The following is a 24,096-nucleotide window of genomic DNA, read 5'->3' on the forward strand; positions in this document are numbered from 1 at the left end:
TAGCGTGTTTGTGTATGTGAAATGCAACGAGAGGCAAAGCTGGAGTTGCTGGTGTGTGTGTGTGTGTGTGTGTGTGTGTGTGTGTGTGTGTGTGTGTCCGCGCGTGCTGGGAGGGGTGCGAGGGATATAAACAAAATGCATAAGCCCATTAGTACATACCACGTTATTCTCATAATCATGTCCCGGCTCTCCACTGGGTTTATCGTCGACTTTCAAATAAAGCCCTAAACAGTAGGCATGCAGCGCGTGTACAGATTTATTTTCGTTTTATAGTCACGGCAGCCATTATTTTTTTGTGCTCGGAGCATAGCAAATACCGATTCTATTCTGATGTTATGAGGGGAAAGCCGGTCTCCAGACGTTTAGTTTTAGGAGCGGACCTAAGCTCGCGTGTTTTGAACGCGGAAACGCTCGCTGGAGGCTTGTGAGGAAATACCGCCGGCGCGCCATTGGACCGTTTTTTTGTTGTTTGTTATTATTTTGTTCGTAGGCCCGCGATGTCTCCCACTCCTCTGTCGACGAAGAACATCTCAAACGAAGCCCGTGTCTGGCAGCCCGGTTTATCGTGCCGTTCAGCTGTAGAAATGTTAGCGCTGGTTTTAATGAGATGTTCAGCATTTTTCCGGGAGGAGGATCTGTCGGGGCTGGGCTGTGGTCGCCGGAGCCGGTTTGCCCCCACAGGCATGCCTCAGACTGCCTCAGATCTCCGCGCCGTCCCTTCGCCTCCTCGCTACAACTCAAAGCGTCTAATTGTAAGGAACACAAAGACAGCAAGGAAGAGCACACCGCTCGCCAGACCAATTTTTTTCGTTCGACAGAGGGGGTTTTAATCAAGATAAAGACCAAGCATTCAGTTCTACTAACGTAAAAACATCTAAAATGTATTTGGAATTAGCTAATGGCTTAATAATAATAATAATAATAATAATTATAAACAAGTACTCTCGGTTTAAAATCATACGTTTTAACTGAAGACCAAATGCGTAAAATGATCTATTCGCCATTAAATAGCGACACCTGAGCCCTGAACACAAGATCCCAAAATTGTAATGCAATATAAAGATTTCTTCAAATTAATTTTTTAGGCCCGCAAAGTCCCTTTTGCAATCAGAAATTTCGAGCAAGCAGCGTATCACAAACGGCTCTGAAAGCGAAGAAAGTGTTCGGTGCATTGTTCGCGAATTAACTTAAAAGAAGACGAAATGTTTGATCATCAAAGAAAAGCACATTTATTTGGGGTCGTCCTTAATGTTTTGGCACATCGCCGGATGCACGCGTTGAGGTCAAAATTCAAGGCACCATTCAGAATGTTCGGGTCCACTGTCCATTTAAAACATTTAATAATTCTTCCAAATGCAATAAATTACATGCACACAATTTACACATTATACACGTTCTTCTAGGACTGCCATATCGATACATTGCATATTCCTCAAAAGAAAGAAAAAAAAATGTTAACACCAGTCCAATATACAACAAAATAATAAACAGATTTCAGTACAACGTTCCTGATCCGAGTGCCAACGAGTGCTGTAACGTGCCGGGTGCCTGAAGGTGGGAATTCATCGCCCCGGTGGAGGAATACCAGGACGAGCTGGCGCTTTCCAGAAACGTGGATGCCGGCGTGTTGATATTTTGCGGCTGATGGTGAGGTCTCTGAGGACCTTGCGAGTCCCAGACCGCGGGAGACTGCGGTGAATTACACGCCATCGGGTCGCTGGAGCTCGGGCTGTGTTCTGGAGGCAGCTCGCCGTTTTTCATGATCTTCTTCAGCTTTGATCTCTTGTTCTGGAACCAAATTTTGACCTGCAAAGAAACAAAGGGTTCCGTGAGATTCCGAGGGCGAATTCCCGTCGCTGTTACGTTTGTACCTGTTATTAAAATGCATATATATTTTTTTTACATAACGTCGTTAACATTATTTTAACGGCCTTTTAAACGCGGGCCATTAAACGCCACACGCGCGCTCGTTTTGCGCGCGAGCTCATGTTCGCATTTTAATTAGAAACGAATAGCTATTTCGCGTTATATGGGTATCGCATAAAAGTCACTGCGGTAAAAGAGTTTGAACGTGGTCGGACCTGCGTCTGTGTGAGTCCCAGCGACGCCGCGAGCTCGGCTCTCTCCGGAAGCGCGAGGTACTGCGTGTTCTGAAACCTTCTCTGGAGAGCGGCGAGCTGGAAACTGGAGTAGATGGTGCGGGGCTTCCGGACTTTCTTGGGTTTACCGTTGACCATCCTCACCTCGGGCTCGGCTGTTTCTTTTTCTGACGGGGGAACAAAAACGGGATAAATACACGGGGACAGACAAGCGAACGTCGGTCATTTTTTGCTGCGATTCGGGTCGCGAGGTTTCAAATCGCCGCTCGTGCAAAATAAACGAGACTTTTGGTTGCCAGCAGAAAATAATTTCTTAAATCATTGCGCATTTCTTAAAGCTTTACAAACTCTTTTTTTTTTTTAACGCAATGTATATTTGCAGTGTTTTGCACAGGCTGCGTAGCTATAAAGAAAACTCGAAGAGCCCATTTTGAATTAGATGCAATGCTGCAACATATTAAAATTTTGTCCGATATAGTTACGAAATGCAGAGCTTACGATAAGAAGCAAAAGTAATACACTGGTTGTATAATATGTTCAACAATAATGCTCAACCATGATAACAGTACGCTGTATAATACATAGTAGTAATAGTAATAATAATAATAACAACACAAGTAATAAATAAATGAATATATTATATAATGACTGACCTTGCGGGCTCGGCTGTGACTGCACCCTATTATATGTTCCGGCATATTGGTGATATGCTGTGGAGTAGGAGCCGTAATCAGGGTAGGATTTTGCAGGGTAATTTCCAGAAGATCCATTGACTCCGTGGTATTGGTACTGATAGGCGTTAAGAGGTTTCCCATACGTGCCCGAGTTCGGTGAACAATAGCCATGATGAACTCCTCCAGCGGGGCTGTAATAGCCAGAATCCGTGGCCGTCGACTCCGGCAGGGTTGGAGATTCCTGAGATGGGTGATGCATCGTGGAGAGCTGAAAAGGGTTTTGAAAATCTGCAGGTTTAATACTCTGAATCCTTCTGTCGAATACTCCAGTCATAGTTTGGATAAGACAACGCAAAAAGGCAGTCTGACTCTATAGGGGTCCACGGAGTCTACGCTAACATTGTGTGTGCAAGCGTCAAGCGTCTCTCTTGAAGACTGCTTTAAGCCCCGCAGCAAAGACTTGGTTAAATCCTAAATTGCGCTGTTACGCACTGCAGGGAGGATCTAGTGCCATTGGCCAAGAAGCACAGCGGACGGCAGTTACTCCCCAACTCGTTCAACCAGTTTCAGAAGAACAAAAAAACTTAACGGAGGTATTTATGGTATGTTTACAAACAAAATGTGAGGGAAATAGATTATTATTTGATAGGGCGAAATGAAGACGGCGGCTGATCTGTTCCATGCAAACCTATCTCCCAGCATGCAGCAGCGATGCCCGATTCCTTAAATACGTTTGGAACACGGTGCTACTTTAAAGGCAGACACGGACAGGCTACATATAGTTTTGTTTAATTATATCTTTTCAGGGGTTCTTACGGATTGAGCTTTTTTTTGTTTGTTTTTGTACGGGCTATTCTGCCTGAATCCTCTCAGATTGTGTCTGCGCTAATGTACATATCAACGCGCGCACGTGCGCCCAGAAAACGCGCAACCTTTTTAGATTACAATAATTTATTATTCGACCCTAAATCAAATCACATTATTATTAAATGCCCTCCTCTGTCAGTAGCGGGTGCCTGAGGACAGCAGCGACGCGCGGAAAGGCCTACTCGCAGCGACTCATTTTATGATAATGGCGCGAACCTTGATTTGTACAGTATGATTTAACGACTCTAAATTTTGCTAGTCTGTGCTGTTACTGTTTCTTAAACGTTGAAGAAAAGTCGTCCGGCAAGCGTTTGGTGAGGGAATCGGCAATTGTGGTAAAATGGTGCCACCAAGTGGAGATAAGTGGTTGTAACTCATGGTAGTCCCGGTTACTTCATGTCTGTTATCCATTTTCCAAAAACACAATGCATGGCCGCTGCAACAGTGCATTGTTGCAGGTGTTGACTAGTCATAAACGACGAGGGAAAGGTCTGAGCTGGTTTACTGATGAAAAAAGCAATACATCAAGGTTTGCTGTTAGGTTAGCGTTTAATAATAGGTTTCGCGATTAAATAGGCCTGATGATTCTGTACAATCAAATTAATTATTCTGGTAAAAAACAACAACAACAAAGTATGAACAAAAACAGTGTTTGGTACAACCAGAAGCAAATTAATCAACTTCATAACTACAGTTTACAAAGTCACTGATGTAAAGCAAATGTTTCCAAGTTCCGTAGGTCTCCATGGTTAATAGAGTATAATATATATATATATATATATATATATATATATATATATATATATATATATATATATATATATATATATATATATATATAATTGCATTTAGAATATTTAAATGCTCATGATAAGCATTTAGATGATGAAAACCCACCTTTAGGGACAGAAAATGGTTTTGTGGAACAAATTCCCTCTGTTTAAAATATGGGAGCAAAAAAAAAGTGCTTCCTAGCCCGGCATATTTTAATAAAAGTTGATAAATGCACACATACAGAAATTACATTGTGTGATACAACAGAACATAACCGCCAGAAATAACAAAAAAAAAGCGATTAAACAAACACAACAATTTGCATTAATATAAACAGCTAAATTATCTTTTTTAAAATAGCCTCTAAACAACGCCGGAAATGACGTATCGTGACCCCCAGCGTTATTTAGACGTCGTTAAATTTAATTTGACGAATGTTTTGTATCTGCTAATTTATTGGCGATTTTGAATAAATGCATTAAATAAAGCGCAAGGCGCGCGCACACGCACACACACACGCGCGTTAGTGTCCGCTCCCTCGCAGTGAGAGTGTGTGAGTGTCGGGTAAATAGGCGCTCGTGCTGTGAAGGGGGGATGGGATGGGGCCACTGAGAGCTCTCGTGCTCCACTAACTCAGCGCGCTCATTAATCCCGGTTTTCTCCTTTATATCGATGCTGTTTTAAACTAAAATTCGCGTTTCCCGTTACCGCATGTGTTACGTGGCACCGGAAAAGCAAAAAGTGTCGGCCTGCGATTGAATTTTGCTGCAGAAAGCGTTTAAAATGTATCCCATTGGAGCAGCTGGCGGTGAGTATTATTATGATTAGCGAGCATGCTAGCGACGAATTGCTAACTGAATAAGTGCGGCGCGTTTCGATGAGGATAAAAATGCAGTTTAATGTAGTTCGGCTCTGCGTGGCACGCATGTTCAAATAATGTTTTAGATTGTAGTTCGTAAGTGCTGTTTTCTTTCTCCGTCGATGGTTTGTTTTGTAGGCCCATTGTTATTGTTAGCCTGCTAGCTAAGCTTGTTGACCTGCTGGCTTTTGAATTTACTGCAGCTGGTTAAACACGTCAATTTTAAAACGTTAACGTGGCGTACTTCTAACCGTTTTAGGTTTGGAGGTATTAGCGTGGGTTAGGGGTTTCTGTTTAATTGTTTTATGCGAGTTTTAGATGTTTTAACGCTGGTAGTTAGGCATCAGTTTGACTTTCTCCAGCTAGCCAGGTTGTAAAAGTTACTAACGTTGTAGTTAAACTGTTGGTGGTTTTGCTTCCAAATTTTGTACGTTTCCGGTCGATTTGTAACTTTTTTTTTGTTATCTACTTGCACAGTCGCTATGTTCAGCTGAAGTTGATCATAAACACACAATTATTATTAGAGTAACGTTATATGAGCCTTTTAGCGTACTATGTATCTTTATTAGATTTCACTTTATGATTGAAACTGCATGCGTATTTCACAAAAGCAGTAAAACGACAGAACCTTTTGTTCAAGTCATAAACTTGGTACTATTTAGTTTACTGCATACATAAACTAAACACCAGCACTTCTTTTTTACAGTGCGATGTTACTTTCAACGTGCTAATACAGTTTTAAAGTCAAAAGTTGAATTGAACATAAGCTATTACGCCGTGAACCAACAAATGACAATTGTTTTAACACATTTATTAATGCTGCAAGAATATAATTGTCTGATTGTTGGTTAACTCTTTAATGTTAACATGGGACCCTGTTGTAAAGTGTTGACACATTGGTTTCATAAAGTGATGAGTGTTGGTAGAGACTTCTGAAATGCAGTTGCTGTAGTTCAATGAAAAGGCATCCTGGTACGTGTGTGTGTGTAGGAGAGTTTGGAAGGTTGAGTTGCTTGTGTGGTGTTGGTGATAAGGAGGTAAAAGGGCTGTTGCCCAGTGGGATGGGTTCATGTCCCTAGTATCTTCCTGCCGTCTTGTGTTTTTAGGGTTGATAAGATGGGGTGAGACAGTTCAAGGAATCTGTCGGCCAAAGACTTCAGAAACCCGTAGCTTCCTCGTACATCAAACGTTTTCACACGTTTAACACCGTTGCATTACCTTGAAAAAAAAGAAGCTTTTCTCAAATCCACAAACCATGTGACCTCATTTTACTGTACACTACATATTTGTAAATAATTAAATCTGATGGATATTAACAATTAAAATAATTTGCTTAAATGTGATCTTATAATCAAAGTTGTAGTGCAACCCGTTTTTTTTTTTCATGCATTTACATTTGTTTCTGCACATAATCACTAATGCAAAGGTTTGTTTGAAATAAACCTGTTATGTCTTTTATAGCTGCTGAGCTGTGTCAGGGACATCAGTCTTCAGGGTCAGATGTTTCTGGTAAGCAGCCCAGACTGAGCTGGTCTCTTGACGGTCTAACATATATTTTCAGTATTGTTTATCAAGTTGCTTGAAATGTTAATTAAATGAATGATTGTCTTTAAACTTAATTTAATAAAAAGAACTTTGGTTTTCCACAGTGTGTCTCTAAAACCTTCAGTATTGCATAATGTTAATTTTTTGCCTGCTGATTGTGTTAGTACAGTAGTAAAGTTTATTACTTTAAGTATCACACTGTGTAAAAAAAAAAATAAATACAAATGTAAATATGTATTAACTTTAAGTTATACATTTCTGTGTGCTTTTTACGGGTAATTTAGCTGTATTTTGAATTTTGCACTTCATTGTGTTTTGTTTTAGGGTTAACAAATGTCTGCAACATTTATTGAATGTTGACATGGCAATAAATTAAAACTTTTTTTTTTTTAAAAAGCAAGTGTTGCTGTACTGAACATCAGCATGGCTGTTATTAGTCTGTTTTCATATTCAGTACAACAGCACGATTGTGATAAGTCTGTTCCATAGAATTAAAGAAACAAACTAAAAATAAAGTTTGCCTGTTAGTTTGTATATACGAAAATAAAGATGTTATGTAAGGTGGGGTGCTTGAGTTCATATAGCACAGCAGAGCTCTAATAGTCTTACCTTAATGTTTGTGTGGGCCTAATTGATGGGATTAAGTTGCTCAAAGGTCCACTAAACTAAAAATGGACATTTCTATCTTAAAATAATAGACATGGTCAACAAAAGCAGTGCTTCTAATTCATGTTAAAAAACCTAACTATTTGTGTGTGTCCCATAGCTCCCTTGTCTCCTCCAGCGCAAGAGTATGTCTTTAAACCACCTCAACGGCCAGACTTTGGCACAATGGGTAGGACAATCAAGCTTCAGGCCAACTTCTTTGAAATGGAAATACCCAAGTTGGAGGTGTACCATTACGACATAGATATAAAGCCTGAGAAATGCCCACGGAGAGTTAACCGGTAACATCTTTTTACTGAAACTTGGAATTTCAACTGATTGTGTGGAAGGACATTTTATACTTACCTTTTTTTTTTTCTTAGTGAAATTGTTGAGCACATGGTCCAGCACTTTAAAACGCAGATCTTTGGAGATCGAAAGCCTGTGTATGATGGTCGGAAGAATCTCTACACTGCCATGCCTTTGCCCATCGGAAGAGACAAAGTATGCACTAATAAAGTTATATTAAATGCTGTATATATTTATTATGTTTATGCTTGATAGAGCAGTTACTGAAATACGTTATTCTCCTAAACTGTACCTTCTTAAAATGCTACATCAAAGTCTTTTTACTTTCTCACATGGCACCGATGTCACAAACTGCTTTTTTAGGTGGAGCTGGAAGTCACAATTCCAGGCGAGGGAAAAGACAGGAGTTTTAAAGTAGCTATCAAATGGGTGTCCTGTGTGAGTCTGCAAGCTCTACATGAAGCACTGTCTGGACGGCTACCCAACATCCCTTTTGAGACCATTCAGGCTCTGGACGTTGTCATGAGACATTTGCCCTCTATGAGGTTAATGGCTGTGTTTTGATATCTCTGTCATTCATAAATCACCCTTAGGGGGCGTCATACGTCAACTTTCTGCACAATGTGGCATTGTAGAGCATATTGTTGTGTCTGCAGGTACACCCCAGTCGGTCGTTCATTCTTCACTCCCTCTGAGGGCTGCTCCAACCCCCTCGGTGGAGGAAGAGAAGTTTGGTTTGGCTTCCATCAGTCTGTTCGACCATCCCTCTGGAAGATGATGCTCAACATTGATGGTTAGTGTGCACTGACATCAATAATAAATGTTCCTTAAAAAAATGTATGCTTATCTTTTGTGTAATGTTTATCTTTAGTATCTGCCACTGCATTCTACAAAGCTCAACCTGTTATTGAGTTCATGTGTGAGGTTTTGGATTTTAAAAGCATCGAAGAGCAACAGAAGCCCTTAACGGATTCCCAGAGAGTGAAGTTCACTAAGGAAATCAAAGGTGATTGATTAAAGTAATTAGTGACCTAATGTTTTTAAGCAGTTCATTTTTGATTTTTCTGAACACTGCTTTCTTTTCCTCCGTCAGGACTGAAGGTTGAAATCACTCACTGTGGACAGATGAAGAGAAAATACAGAGTGTGTAATGTGACTAGGAGGCCAGCCAGCCATCAAACGTAAGATCTTTCACAAAGCACATTTTTAAAGCTTTTTCTGTATGAATGCGGTTACATTTTACATTCCTCATTGTTATGATGTAATGTTAAGTCAGTGCTTTTAAAAATGTTTTTTGCCTACCTCCAGATTTCCCTTGCAGCAAGAGAATGGTCAGACCATTGAATGCACTGTCGCCCAGTATTTCAAGGATAAGTACAAACTGGTGCTGCGATATCCACATCTCCCATGTTTACAAGTTGGTCAGGAGCAAAAACACACCTACCTTCCTTTGGAGGTTGGTCAAGACCACATCTTACACTTTTTTCCAAACATCTCTTATTTATTTCTCTGAATGTCATCAACCTTTTTTGTTGCTTAAATTCAGGTCTGTAACATAGTAGCTGGACAGAGATGCATCAAGAAACTGACAGACAATCAGACCTCCACTATGATACGTGCCACAGCCAGGTCTGCACCTGACCGCCAGGATGAGATCAGCAAACTGGTTTGTCCAGCTATCTGTACTCATTCATTTGTCTAAATCTCATCCACACCTCATGATGGATTTAATTTGCTTCTGACAGATGAGAAGTGCCAACTTCAACACCGATCCTTATGTGCGTGAGTTTGGAGTTATGGTAAGAGACGAGATGACTGAGGTCAATGGTCGGGTCCTTCAGGCACCTTCAATTCTCTATGGTGGAAGGGTAGGAACCTGTCCTGATCAACTTAACTTTTTTTTTGTGTGTGTGGTTAAATTCCAATCTGGATGTGTCTTCCTAATTTATTTGTGTCTCTCTGGCCTTTTCAGAACAAAGCAATAGCAACCCCGGTCCAGGGTGTGTGGGACATGAGGAACAAGCAGTTCCACACAGGGATTGAGATCAAAGTATGGGCTATTGCCTGCTTTGCCCCGCAGAGGCAGTGTACAGAACTTCTTCTGAAGTAAGACAGCTTTGGACCTGGATCTGGAGAAGTTTTTGTATTTGGTGGAATTATATATAAAAAATAAGGGTCTTACATGGTCTTATCCTGTATTTGTTTTCTTTAGAGCATTTACTGACCAGCTCCGTAAGATATCACGCGATGCAGGGATGCCCATTCAGGGCCAGCCATGCTTTTGCAAATATGCCCAGGGAGCAGACAGTGTGGAGCCCATGTTCAAACACCTCAAGTACACGTACCAAGGCTTACAGTTGGTGGTGGTCATCCTACCTGGGAAGACTCCCGTTTATGGTATTTTAGCTTCTGTCGGTTTCATTTGTGTTTTTCTTTTAGTGTATTTTGTAACACTCTAAACAATCAATTCTTACAGCTGAGGTGAAGCGCGTTGGAGACACTGTTCTGGGCATGGCCACCCAGTGTGTCCAGGTGAAGAATGTACAGAAAACCACACCTCAGACCCTTTCCAACCTCTGCCTCAAGATTAATGTCAAACTGGGTGGAGTCAACAATATTCTTCTTCCACAGGGCAGGTGAGGACAGCTTTTCCAAAAAGCCTTTGATATGCAGAAAGCTTAAGGCACTTTCTGAGTCTTTGTTTGATTGTTGGATAACGCCTGGGCTGCTTTCCCATGAAACTTGACCAGAAAGTACAGCTATCTATGCTGTGTGTGTTTTGTATGTGTTTTTTACATTTGTTTTATCACTGTATTGTTTTTTTTTTCTGTAGGCCCTTGGTGTTTCAGCAACCAGTCATCTTTCTGGGTGCAGATGTGACTCATCCACCAGCTGGAGATGGCAAGAAACCCTCAATTGCTGCTGTAAGCCTGACAAACCTCTGATATTTTAGGCAGATTGTTAACTGCGTATTTCCAAGTGGTCACACTCGTGGTATTAGTGCTAATCTACATCTTGTACCCATTTTAAGTCATATTATACCATTTAAGCCATGGCAACAAAACCTTAAGTGTTTAATATGAATTTCCACATTTCTGAGCTACATGGCCCTCTAAATAAAAAATGAAATAATCATAATAATAATATAAAAACAAACTTTTTTTCCTATATACATAATATTTAGGTTGTTGGCAGTATGGATGCCCACCCAAGCCGATACTGTGCCACGGTGCGGGTGCAGCAGCACCGTCAAGACATCATTCAGGATCTAGCCACCATGGTGAGAGAGTTGCTGATCCAGTTCTACAAATCCACACGCTTTAAACCAACGCGCATCATCTACTACAGAGACGGAATTTCTGAGGGCCAGTTCAACCAGGTAGGTTGCGTTTTTATGCTTTTTTTTTTTTTTTTTTTTTTTGGTCAGTGCTTGCTAAGTGGTGCTGACACATTTAGTTTAATCTTCACTGTACTGTTTTGTATGTTAAGGTTCTACAGCATGAACTCCTGGCTATTCGTGAAGCCTGCATCAAGCTGGAGAAAGATTATCAACCAGGCATCACCTTTGTAGTAGTGCAGAAGAGACATCACACCAGACTCTTCTGCATGGACCGTAATGAGCGGGTGGGTTATGGCAGTGTTTTTTTTTTTTTTTTTTTTTTTTGGCTTCTTGCTCAGTACGTTTTAATAGAAAGTATCCAGTCAGAAACATGGTTATTGCAAACATCTTGTGAATCAGAAAAGTACACGTCCTTGAGTAAAATGTTAAATTATAACCTTTTCTGATTTTATCATTTTAATTCTTTTTAATGTCTTTTTAAATTTGCTGTTTATATTCAAGGTTGGAAAGAGTGGCAACATCCCTGCTGGCACCACAGTTGACACCAAAATTACTCATCCTTCTGAGTTTGACTTTTATCTTTGCAGTCATGCCGGAATTCAGGTACCATTGAAAATTTCAAACGGGATCCCAATGAAAGGTTGATAAAGAATTCATAGACTCACTATATAAAGTAAATGCTTACGAATTCTTTATTCCTAGCAATCAGCACTTAAACAAGTGGAGGTTAATTGGCTATAGTGTCGGTGGTTATTATGCTAGTCTGAGTGTGTGTGATTTCGATTCTTCATAATTGCTGAATATCCACAGGGAACCAGCAGGCCGTCCCACTATCATGTGCTGTGGGACGACAACCATTTCACCTCTGATGAGCTGCAGGTCCTCACCTACCAGCTGTGCCACACCTACGTGCGCTGCACCCGCTCTGTCTCCATTCCTGCACCAGCCTACTACGCCCACCTGGTGGCGTTTCGTGCTCGCTACCACTTGGTTGACAAAGAACATGACAGGTAGTGGGTCTGACTATGATTAACATAACATCTAGAGAAGGACATATAGCCCTGTTTGTTATAAATTTTCTAAAGGCTGCTTCCACATCTCTGAAATAAATCCTATTTATTTCATCCTAAATCCTTAATTCTTATAACTCACAGCTTATTCATTTTTTTTTATAATGAGACCTTATTCGTCGTACATTATACAAGTAGATGGAATTATGTGTGTTGTATTTGTTTGCCGGCAGCGCTGAAGGCAGTCACACGTCAGGTCAGAGTAACGGCAGAGACCATCAAGCCCTGGCCAAAGCTGTGCAGATCCACCAGGACACACTGCGCACCATGTACTTCGCCTGAACATAGCCAGAAACAAGCCCTACATCCTGAAAACAGCACGGTGTGTGTGTATGTATTTTTATGTGTTTGCCTCAATTGTAAAAACGAGAACCTTCAAATGGGGAAAAAAAAACAAGAATCGCCATGCTGTTAGGTTTCCAGTTGCCCATGTAGTCAATTTCCGTACATACTAAATATCCATGATTTTTAGAACTGTAATATGTGAATTTATTAATTTATCCTTCTATTTTTTTTTTCTTTGATTTGGAGGGCATGGTTATGTGTCTCTGTTGTACATGTGCATGTCAGATTAGAGGTTACCATGTTTACATAGTCAATCCAAAAATTCAGACTATTTTTACACTGAAAGTTACATTTGCTTCCGGGTGGGCTTGATTCAATACTATTGCCAAGGCTGCTGATGGAGACTGTCGAACAGTAGTTTTTACAAACTCATCAAACCAATGGGTTCGGGTTAGTTTAGGACAACACAGATCAGGTTTAGGGGTTGTGGGGATGCAGTTTCCACAGCTAAATTATTTATCAGCAAAAGCAAGTGCACTGACCAGATGGGGACTTCAGGACAAAAGTACTTATCCTGTTTTGTTTCATTTATTTGTGCTAATATGAATTTTTTTTTTTTTTTTTTTTTATCGTGGTGTCATTTATTGTTCAGTCCAGGGCTCAGTCATCCTACTGTACCTGTCCGCCAATGACATGATCGACCGAGCACTGTCATGTGCTTGTATCATGAAATTTGAAAACAGTATGTCTAGAATCAAGAATGCATTTGGAAGTGAGAATGTAGGAATTGTGCTGACAATCAGTTTTCTGGCGCTCTGCCGCTCACATGAGACTGGTTCTCATAAGTGAAGCCCTGTTTACCTGCGCCGGGGTTCTCAGTGCGGAAACAGCTCTGAAATATGGATAATTGTCATGAGAAGTACTAACAACTTGTGGCTCTAAGCGTTGATGAGATTACGTATTTTAAATTCTACTGCCATGAGCATTTGTTTTAATTGTTCGCTGTGATTGTAACCTAAGGTTTCAGTGGATTGGGTGTATGAGTTAAATTTCTAAAACGCATCAAAAATGTTCCCCTAAGGAAAAAAAATCCCATCACCCTTCACTTGTAAGCACCCGTTATGAAATTTTCATTATGATGTTGTCAAATCTTCCCCACACTGAAACGCAAAGCCAGTTTGGTGCTGAATATTGGGGAATCCGAAGCCCCGAGGTTTGCTTGGTTCTCTGTGCTGTTTCTAATGGTGAAGTTTAACTGTACTACGCTGGCCAGGTTTAAAAGCTGACATCGCACTCCAGCTGGCCATAAAGGCAATCAAGTCTTTTTTTTTTGGAAGTATCATACACACACAGTTGCATTGACGCAAAGGAAGAGAATTTCATACATAACTTCAAATGCACCTTAGTATTTTTTTTTGTTGTTGTTGAATCTTTATTTTTTTTCTTTTTAAACTAAGAATCTCTAGTTTATAATTAGAGAGGTTTTTTTTGAATATTAAAAAAAATCCCTTTTAACACTCAAGATACATTTCTTTTTAGATATATACACATTTGTGAAATCTAGTTTTTCTTTGAGTTTTGTAGAGTAACAGGGTGGGGCCATTAGGCGAGTTAGCTTTTTGTTGCTTAACGGAGTAGAAAATGTATTTAGTTTGAATCCAATCTTAGTTCAAATTTGAAGCGCAATACATTGTATGTGTCGGTAAACTGTTTTCGTGTAAACAGTCTTATCCTTTTCTAAAGCATATCATCATGATGTGTAGTGATTGATCGAGTCTTGTTAGTAAGATAACTGTAAAATCACATCCCCAAATAATTCAATTTTAACTTGAAATTTTTAACCATCTTTTTCTAACTATGCATTCTTAACCAAGAGATTTTAGTGGTTTGTTTGTGTATATGAATTTTAAATATAGAACATTTTGTAATGTAGTCATTTTCATGCTGGGTACTTTTAGTAGTGTAAATAGTGCAAACCCTGTACCCACTGTAGCAGTATTAGCTTACAAAATACTCTATTTTTATTATCAACAATTGGATCTTCTTTATATGGCTCTCAATTATTCCTGTTAGCCGAACAAGATTACATATGTACTTGTAGTTAATGTCCTACCATAACTGAAGCACAATAGGACATTATAATTGTAGGTGCTAGAGTTATTCTTGAGACTACCATTTTTAAAGTATCTTGTTTAGCTTCGACTTTTAAACAAGAATCACAGACTGGTCAGAGAGCTTAATGGGTATGTTAGGTTTTTGATGACTTTTGACCCTGAAACCCTGACCCTTTTTTTTTTTTTTTTTCTTTCTGAACCCAACAGACTGTGTATAAGGGGCATTTTAATTTATCTTCAAATACTTGACTAGAGTTATGTTGTTATTTGGCGCTGATCTCGTAACTCATCGAAAGTAGATGCACTTTGAAGAGCAATGGACACAGACCCCAGATCATGAGTGTGCTATCTGGGTGCAGTTGTGTGGAAATGACTAGATGTCCTACCTCTTGTTACCTGTTACTTGTATTATGGTAACATTACCGCGCTGGTCATTTCCTCATAATTGCACTAATGGGGGAACGTCGTCTTTTTGTCCCTCTGAAAGTGGTAGATGTCACAGAAAATCTTGAACGCATTTTTTTAATTCATATTTGTTCAGAGGCCATACCTGCTGCCATTTAGCCTAGATGACTTAGCATTGCTGTTGTTTTACGACGGTAGATTTAAGCTATGTATTGCAAATGAGGGCTGCAAGTTTCAGATGTCCAACATTTTGACGTTTCATAAGTCAGACATAAATCCAAAAGATTATATGCTTTCCGTGAAGTGGATGGATGCTTTTAAGCGTGCTTAGTAAGCTAGAAAAATGTTCATAAATGTATAGTTTTATAATTTTTCTGTCCTTTTTAAACGGCAGCGCATTGTCGCTTTATCCATATGCTTGTTTGAATGTGTATCACCAAGTTTCCCCGTTTTTCTTGACTCTAGGTTTGAATAATAGTATTTATCATACAGCAACAAAAACATGAGATGAAATCATTGCTCAAACTACTACTTAAAGATATTCCATGGAACAATCTGATTTTCTTTTTTTTTTTACCCGTTCATCCTCATGACCTGATTTAGTTAGATGTTTTTAGAAGTTACTGAGTTTTAGTATTTTAACCTTTTTGAAATTCAGCACCTTAGTCACAGGTCTACAACATATGCAATTTCTCAAGCATGAAATATGAGATGTTTTTGCACTATATCAGAAGAGGTGTTACTAATTTGCATGCTGGTGGACAGATTGTAAGATTATAGAGAAGAACCATCAATATTAGGATAGTCTCGGCCTCGTTTCTTCATGTACAATCATATTGCCACTAATCTATAAAGTTAACAGACGTAAGAAGGTTTTGAGTTCTTACACTATGCAAAAACTCATTTCCATTCAGAGCCGTCACTCTGTTTAGGGGTCAAATTGTCGGATTTTCTCTCTGAAATCTGTCAAGCATACCAAATTGAGTTAGTGAGTTATAGAACGCAAGTCTCACTTTTGTGTGTGTGTGGTGGACGTTTGTTTTTTTCATTCCCTCCTTCTACAATACAATCAACTGATGTTTTTAGCACTCTGACGCAAATGCTTGATTCAAATAAATCCGTTCAAATATCCATGAATGCAAATGTAATGGAGTCCAAGGATTAAGGGAGGAGAATGAAGTACGGTGCTGGTTTTGTCGAGATCGTCGTGTTAATCTATGCTGCAGCATCTCTGTTTCAATTCTTAAGAGGCACGTACAGTGTTAACAGAAAATTGAAATGGTGCCTCAATTTCCTTGGAAACTTTAAATTATTTATCAATGTTGCGCCATTAACATTATTGTCTCTTGAGTCTTCTTTTCTAGAGTATTGTCTTGCTGCTTGAGTGAAGCTTGTATATTGCTTGGCGAAGTGTCTTTTTCGAGCTTTGCGTGGGGTTACAGTGTCCACATGCCTCTTCGCTTTACATTTTATGGTTTGAATAAAACTAGTTAGTTGCATTGATGCTTAGTTGGTGCCCCAATGATTTTTAGATTTTCATTTTAGAAATGTTTTTGTTTGTTTTTGTTTTTTTTATTCATGCCAGACAAAAAAAAAAGCCAGTCTCATCAAAAGAATTTTGCCCCTCATGTTGGTGATCAGAGGTGGTCTTTTAACCTTAAGAAACATTGCTAATGTATTTGCATTAGAACTTTGCACTATAGTGTTCCGAAGCAGAAATGTAAGCCTCTCTCTACATACCATGGTAGTTATGTTACTGTATTCTTTGCTTTTTAATTCCTAAGGTGGCAAGTTTAAAACGCGCTACCTTTTTTATGATTTGCTAAAACCATAAGGATACAAACGAACAGTTTGAATGTACTTCATACACCTGCATACTGGTAAAGAACATTATTTCCATCTTGTTTGCTCCACTTTGTTTTATGCATGCACATTTTAAGCAGCATTGAATCGTTGGGTTTTATTATCCATGAACTGTATCTCACCATTCATGGTTGTGATGTACTAAATTAACAGATATGGGCAGTTTATTCCGAATACACACTGGCACAAAGATCCTTGTATCGCTAAAGTTTGTGGTGCTGTACTGTAAAAAGTGTACATAAGGCAATGTTTTGATGTTTTTTTTTTTTTTGCCGAGTACTGCTCGTATGTTTGCCGGGATTACCAACTCAAGTTTCATCCAAAGGGTTTTTATGCTGCAACACCTGTGTTCATGTATCAACCCAATATGCCAATTTCACTTTCATTGGAAACATTTTGCTTTACCAGCAAACACTCTGTGGTGGTCCCATAATCATGACGGTGGTACTTGCTGAGCCTCAGTTCATTGTGTGCACACACTTAACCTCTGCTCAGTACCTTTACAGGTCAGTTGCCATTCAGCTAGTCATTTATTGGGTTTCAAAACACTTTTTAGGATGTTTCCCCCCCTTTCTAAGTTCTAAACTATTATAAAATGACCAAATCGATGCTTGTTGTGAGGGATAAGAATATTGCAAAGAATCCTGTTAAAGAGCACAGTTCCATTAGTTCATTACATGCTAACATGTTATTTATTCAAATATGAGCATGCTTGTAAGATGAAAATGGGGTCTTGAGACTGATTTATTGGAATAATTGAGAGCTTCGTCACAACCTGGCTTTTTAAACCAACTTCGAAAACTACCTCAATAGTGTCAGGTGCTAACATTAAAATATCCCTTATACATATATGTATATGTGCTCATGACAAAGAACAATAATTGTGACCAAACAACGCAAGCCTATACTGTGTGTTAAGTGTTTAGTTTTTTTATTTTGTATGGTGGATCAACATGAGGGATGTTTTAGCATGTAACAAAATCGCAGGGGACCAAAATAAACATGATTCGAAAGTTTCCCTTTTTAAAATGTAGTGACAAAATACTCATCAGCTTTTAGAGGATCATTCAAATGTTTTTCCACTGTAGCTTTTGAGTGGAGCTGTTCTCAGATCCTCCGGTTGTGTCTATGGAAAATAAATCCGAATTCAGGCCAAGATAATTGCCAAAACACGGTGGTTAAGTTGGTGGTGTTCTTTTCAGGATCTTGACTGAGTTGTGTGGCAGTGTCACCCACATGTCCGTCACTAGCATTGTGCCATATTATGGATAACATACTGGACAAGAGACGTCCAATGACCACTGCTCTGTGTTTTATGTATGTATGGGGGAAACTGACAACATTTTCTTATGAAGCAGCTTGTCAACGTGTCAAAAGGCAATCGATGAGCTTTATTGTCTTTGGAGTGCTAGCGCTCTACTTGATTCTACTTGATTTCTATCTAGTATTGCAATAAAGATGTTTCGCACTCATTAGACCCTGATCCGTTTGAAAGTTCTATGACGAGTCTGCGATAAGCTATTTGTATTTAAACGTTGTCATTTGAGACTTCAGAGTGCTACTCGTTGCAGCTGACGTGTATTTACCTTGCTACATTTTATGAAGGGAATTCAATTTTGATTTGTTGTCTCTCAGATTCTGATTAAGGATGCATTAAGCATCCTAATACACTGGCATTTGAGTTTCTTGAGAGATTAAAAGGTACAAAGAGGTTGTATGGAAATCATTCAGATTCTTGTTTTTCATCAGTGAGCTTAAAAACGTCCAGCGTGTTTTTTTTTTTTTTTTTTTTTGTCGTCGTATGTGTGCCTTTTTAAAAATCTCTCCCACCCCTGATCGAGGGACTATCCTTTTAATTTGATACTCAACGCCACATTGAATAATTTGTACATTTATCATGCAACCTTGAGTGAATGCTGCATAGAATGATCAGTATTTGTATTTTGCACTTTCTAAGCAGTTTTAAAGGATGCCCTGTTGTAATTGGGCACACAGACTAAGACTATTTAAGACGAGGTATTTTCTGCTATAATAGGAATTCTAAGGAACCATATGACTTGTTGGTCTTTTCAAAAAAATAAATAAATAAAGTGTATAGATGTGAAGTACCTCATAAGCCTGATAAATGCTGCATAAACTTCATTTATTGTTCTTTTGTGAACCTCATTTCAAATAATTTCCCCTACAGGGAGATTTGACGCCCACAAGCTGTGCAAGCACCTTTTGAATCATGCGATTGACCGGAAACGCTATTTAAAAGATTAGCAGTGATGCACATCAAATGCAATTTTGACAGATTTTTAGTCATATTCACTGACATGATACAATATTACAGAGCCTCTAGCTTGAGCATCGCTCAGTTGATCATGACTATTAGATTATGTAGTGATGTCTTGCAGTCAAAAGTTACAGTTGACTCAGGTATTGCCATTTAAGGGCTGTATCTGCTTGCCTCTCGTCCTCAATCCCCTCACCTGTGTCTTAATGTAGCCTTAGAACTGCATTTATGGATGGAACAAAGTATATCTGGCCTTAAAATATGCACTATTTAACCACAACATGCAAGTCGCTACAAATCAGGCCATACATTTTTGCCATAAATCTACCTCCTGAGAATGTAGGAGTGTCCTGGAACTGACAGATCGTTTTTTTTGTTTTTGTTTTTTTCTTCCAAATTGTACTCTGTAAGTTGACAATCATCCTTCTTTTTTTCATCATTAAATTACAAACCGTTAAAATTCCAGGACACTCTTGTTAATTTTTTTTTTTTTTTTTTTATCATATTCATGCTAGTGACGGAAAAGCCAAGCGACCAAAGTTTCTATTCGAAGGCTTTCTTGCACTGCGTCGTGGCGTCAAACCTCCCTCTCACATCAGCAATTTATCTTTCATTTAACCTTGTGTTTGCTCCTTTTATAACATGCCAAATTAAATTTGCTGTCATTCCTGTCATGAATTCTTTAATTTCTGATTCATGTGTTTGCATTCACTGCTAAGCTCCTTGTCGTTGTTGTTTCTTGATAATGTAAAGTGTGAGCTTTTCTTTCTTTTTCTTTTTATTTTTAAACAACAGATAAATTTACAAACCAAGATATGCTGTAAACCCTGCTAAGACATAATGTGAAAACGTATCATTTAATATAGCTCACTTTCGCTTGACTGTGTATTGCATCATTTAATAAACTTAATTTCCTCTGACTGCCGTGTCCTGTGTTTTTAATATTTTATGCCAGAATTTTTACTTCTAGCTATGATGTTTTTTGGACATGCTGGCCTCTGCAAAATGTCTGCTGCTTTTGCCAGCTTTTTTTCCCCATTCCTGTTTGCTGAGATCATATTGGCCTTTAAAATCCCTCTACACTTGTTTTCTAGATCGCCGAGCAGCCATCTGTAAGTAAACGCAGATTGTGTGGATTTTTGCAAACCTCAAAACAATGTTGCCTGAAGCCAAAACTGGTGTTTACTCTCTTCTCCTGCTACAGTACAAAACTAAGCTTTATGTTGTACAGTTTAGTTCGCATAGGTACAAGCTAGGGTTTATTTAGGGTTAATCCTTGAACCTAAACTAAAAAAATAAATTGCATCTGCCTCAGCGTCTACTTCGTTATAAACGCCATGACTCAGTCTCTCCTTACCCCAAACATCAAAGGAAAAAAAAAAAGAAAAAGTCATTCACAGTCAGGGAAATCCTCCTTAACTTTAAAATGGTCGTGTTTTAAAACCTAGTGCGCATCTGCACGGTGTTCTAGAAAGGGTGTTGTTCCGTTGTCTGAGATGCTGTCCACATAGGCAGCTCACTTAGGTGTTGAGACACGGCCACTCTTCCAGCTGATAAAAACTCTGGAAGTGGAAAATCACATCTCGTACGCTGGTTTTGTTTTACTCCACTCTGACACTTTATATACAACGCCCGCTGATTATTTAGCGTACTATTGTGTTTGTGAAAATAAAAGGCGTTTTTTTTTTGCTTATCCAGACAAATGAGCAGTGAGCAGCTCTGAGCTGTGAAGAGCGAGTCAGATTTTCCAATAGCTCATTTATGAAAGGCACGCGAGCTCCGCTTCTGCCCGCTGAGATATAATAGACTGAGGTAAGTTTGTCTGACGCTTTGAATTAGTTTTATCATTTAAATGCTTTCGTTTCATTAGTAAGTTGAATAGCGAAAACCTAAATTTTTTTTATAAAGCGTTTCAGTTGAAAGGACATTTTTGTGCTTCATAAAAGAAAATTCGACGGAATCTTTCTCCATTCATAAATTAAGAGCGAGTTTTAACATTTCGTCCGTGTGCGTTTGTCTATCTGTTTCTTTTTGTTTGTTTCCCCTCAGTAACACTACCTTTATATCGTTATGTCGAGTGAGAACAGTAAACTAGCCTGTTTTTTTTTCGAGGTTACATTCTACCCTTCCAGCACAACAACAGAGGCGACTAAACAGGTTCTGTCCGATTTCCCACCCAAAAAACAGCATATATAAAAATACTATAAAAATAGCTGTATTTGAGCATCAACTCAACATGATAGTAATGTTTCGATCTGCCTGACCAACTGGAGAAGCTATGTTTTTGAAAGCGGTCATTATTTTACAATGTATTGCTATAATCGAAAACATTATAAATAACTATTAGTGGGTGTCCCTTTTGGGTTCGTTTATTGGAAACAGGATAGAGCATCAAGAACAGCACAAACACTAATCATGAACATGCTTTAATAATACTAAATAAAAGCAATAAATTCTCTATAGCAGACTATAGACTATTTTTTGAAATGGACAGTATTTCAAAATATTTAAATATGTTGTCCGATAGGTATTTGTAGTGTTTTATATTATGCTTTTAATTAAAATTAAAATAGCTAAAAACTGGAAAAAAAAATACTTTTGAAGACAGTTTACTGAAGCCATATATATATATACTTAAGCATATATATATATATATATATACACGCTTAAGTGGCTTCAGCAAACTGTCTTCAAAAGTATTTTTTCCCAGTTTTTAGCTATTTTAATTTTATACACACACACACACACACACACACACATATACATACATATACATACACAATTAATTTAGGATTAAAGCTAACAAATGTCATACTTTAAGTCAGTGATTTAATAAATGCGCAGCCCTCTTAGCATGCTAGAAAAAAAATAAACAACCTTAAGAATTAAGTGTAACCCCAAAGATAATTTTTTTTGCCTTTTTTTAGATAATGACACTATATCAGTGTGCTGCACATTAGTCTATTGGCACAGACCCCATGTAATCTACTATTTTTTTCAAAGTCTTCCTGTCTTTATTAAGCATTATATTGAGATCCTTTTCTATAAGTCAGGAGTATGGGTTTGAGACGCTGAGCTCACAGTTCAAGGACACTTAATTCTTTCAATACTGTTTACTGTTTGTCCACTATCGCCAGTATGCTGTTGCTCCAGGACAGAATGAGAAGGACCTGTTTGTCCTGGTGCCTTTCCCTCCTGTTTGTCTGGTACCCAGCGGGCAGCATAGTGACGGAGCTGGAGCTGGAGGATTTGGACTGGGAATGGGGTTCTGGATTACACGAACTCCTAAACAGCTTTCCAGCCGATAGCCCGTTTGTCAGAGAGATGCCTGGCAGGCCGGCCAACTGCACTCAGCGCTTCTGGCTTCCTCCATCCTCCCCTGTGTGCTGGGATGATATAGCAGGCCCAGAGGAGTTTGAGAAGTCCCGTCTCCTCGTCCTGCAGAACAGGGCGGCACTGCAGGCCGTATCCACATCTAGCGGCCTCGAGGAAGGGGGTGCGTCCTACGATCTGCAGGCCAAGGAGAACATGCAGGGTGTCCGGGATGACCATCTCACCGTGGCCCAGACGGCCGATACAATGCAGAAGGTGTTTATGGATTTGGATGAGAAGAGGAAGGAGGGGAAAGAGCATTACACCTTCTCAAGGTAACTGAATGCTGAATGTTTTCGTGGGAAGAATAGGAAGTTGCCTTTTTACTATCTCCAAAAAATGACTAACCAGAAGTTATTCACTTCTGATGGTGAAGTGCATATATAGAGTTGTTAGACCCAATTGTGTTTTGGCTGCATATCTGAACTTTGGGACTAAAAACTAGTATGGACACAATGGGCGAAGAACCAACATACCAACAAAAAGAAAAACTTTATTCATTTTTATTAATATTTTAAACGTAATGGCTGTGATTTGTGTTTTTTATAGCCGTACGCTCATCATTAAACAAAAAGAGTGAATTTTTCCCATCTTTTGAGTTTTAAGCCATGAACCAACCAACACTGCTTTTTGTTTTGATGTAAAATTAAAATGCTGATTACAGAAATAACACTTTTTTTTTACATTTATTACAAAATATTCATATATTCCAAAGTCTTTAACTAGTCTTAGAGTGTAGCGAGATGTTTTTGAGGAGTGGGGCACTAAAGAGTTACTTTAGTGTGATTAGATTTGTGGAGATTTTCTTGCAGAATCATGGGTTTTGTATTTTTGCCACCAAGAATTCTGCTACTAAACATGCATTAAGCAGAAAAAAAAAATGCAGGCTGACGATTTCATCAAAAGCATAAACCGTCTTCAAAGGGTTATAAGTTATTGTTAAAAATCTATTTCTCTGTTGATAAAACTTACTTCCAGGAATCCGACTGCTGCACTCTTGTCAGAGATAGTGGAAAGGCAGCATATGATTGCAAAATGCCATCACAGGTTGTTTTCTTCTAAATCAAAATCAGTACATTTTGAAACGCATGAATCAATTTTTTTCTGCCTCTCTCTCTCTGTCTCTCAGTCTGAAGGAGCAAATCGACAACACGAAAGACTCCATTGCTAAAAAGGAGCAAGTAGCAGCTTTTCTAGAGAAACATCTTGCCAATCTGGAGAGGTCTTTGAGCACCATGCAGCTTCGACTGGACAAACTACTTCCCCAGTAATTTCACTTGAGCAGCACAACCTTCACGTGTGAAAATTAATGCAATGCATGCTTTCTTTTACATTTTATCAAACAAACGAACCAGACTTGTATGACCGTGTACTGCATGCCGACAGCACCATGTATTTCTCTTTTGGTACGTATTTGTTTCCACTCTATTAAAGTAAATGGGATAAATATTAGGTAACGGCAATAAAATCTATTTTTATACCCCCAGACTATAGACTGTTCCCTAAAAATGTAAAAGGTACAAGTATAATTACGCTTAATAAAAATAAATAAATAAAACGGTTCACTTTCAAATGTTTTGCGCATCATAGACTGCCG

At 38.9% G+C, this 24,096-nt stretch overlaps 2 protein-coding genes across 2 annotated transcripts; one reads left to right on the plus strand and one right to left on the minus strand.

Annotated features, from left to right (window-relative positions):
- Positions 1–1,205: 1,205 nt before the first annotated feature.
- Positions 1,206–3,261, minus strand: dlx5a (distal-less homeobox 5a). Its single transcript, XM_043217244.1, has 3 exons — positions 2,753–3,261; positions 2,082–2,266; positions 1,206–1,806 (listed from the first exon to the last, which is right to left on the minus strand). The coding sequence occupies exons 1-3, from the start codon at positions 3,105–3,107 to the stop codon at positions 1,495–1,497; spliced, it is 852 nt and encodes a 283-aa protein (XP_043073179.1). The 5' UTR covers positions 3,108–3,261; the 3' UTR covers positions 1,206–1,494.
- Positions 3,262–4,880: 1,619 nt separating this feature from the next.
- Positions 4,881–23,980, plus strand: ago2 (argonaute RISC catalytic component 2). The gene is made up of 23 exons (XM_043217499.1): positions 4,881–5,222; positions 6,735–6,782; positions 7,585–7,765; positions 7,847–7,967; positions 8,136–8,317; positions 8,429–8,565; positions 8,644–8,778; positions 8,866–8,953; positions 9,081–9,228; positions 9,319–9,438; positions 9,518–9,640; positions 9,745–9,878; positions 9,985–10,169; positions 10,249–10,408; positions 10,606–10,696; positions 10,957–11,151; positions 11,262–11,396; positions 11,614–11,715; positions 11,923–12,122; positions 12,356–12,504; positions 20,826–20,939; positions 22,265–22,774; positions 23,629–23,980. The coding sequence occupies exons 1-20, from the start codon at positions 5,198–5,200 to the stop codon at positions 12,462–12,464; spliced, it is 2,619 nt and encodes an 872-aa protein (XP_043073434.1). The 5' UTR covers positions 4,881–5,197; the 3' UTR covers positions 12,465–12,504; positions 20,826–20,939; positions 22,265–22,774; positions 23,629–23,980.
- The last annotated feature ends 116 nt before the right edge of the window (positions 23,981–24,096 follow it).

This window comes from Puntigrus tetrazona, chromosome 19, assembly GCF_018831695.1.
Source record: "Puntigrus tetrazona isolate hp1 chromosome 19, ASM1883169v1, whole genome shotgun sequence".
Classification (NCBI taxonomy): Eukaryota; Metazoa; Chordata; class Actinopteri; order Cypriniformes; family Cyprinidae; genus Puntigrus; species Puntigrus tetrazona.

What these genes read in the sequence shown, in the direction of transcription:
- dlx5a (XM_043217244.1), bottom strand. Translation starts at nt 3,107, where the DNA reads ATGACTGGAGTATTCGACAGAAGGATTCAGAGTATTAAACCTGCAGAT. An exon ending in GTCACAGCCGAGCCCGCAAG is followed by an intron (nt 2,267 to 2,752) that starts GTCAGTCATTAT and finishes TTCCCCCGTCAG; the next exon opens with AAAAAGAAACAGCCGAGCCC. An exon ending in TGGGACTCACACAGACGCAG is followed by an intron (nt 1,807 to 2,081) that starts GTCCGACCACGT and finishes GTTTCTTTGCAG; the next exon opens with GTCAAAATTTGGTTCCAGAA.
- ago2 (XM_043217499.1), top strand. Translation starts at nt 5,198, where the DNA reads ATGTATCCCATTGGAGCAGCTGGCG. An exon ending in TCCCATTGGAGCAGCTGGCG is followed by an intron (nt 5,223 to 6,734) that starts GTGAGTATTATT and finishes TGTCTTTTATAG; the next exon opens with CTGCTGAGCTGTGTCAGGGA. An exon ending in TTCAGGGTCAGATGTTTCTG is followed by an intron (nt 6,783 to 7,584) that starts GTAAGCAGCCCA and finishes TGTGTCCCATAG; the next exon opens with CTCCCTTGTCTCCTCCAGCG.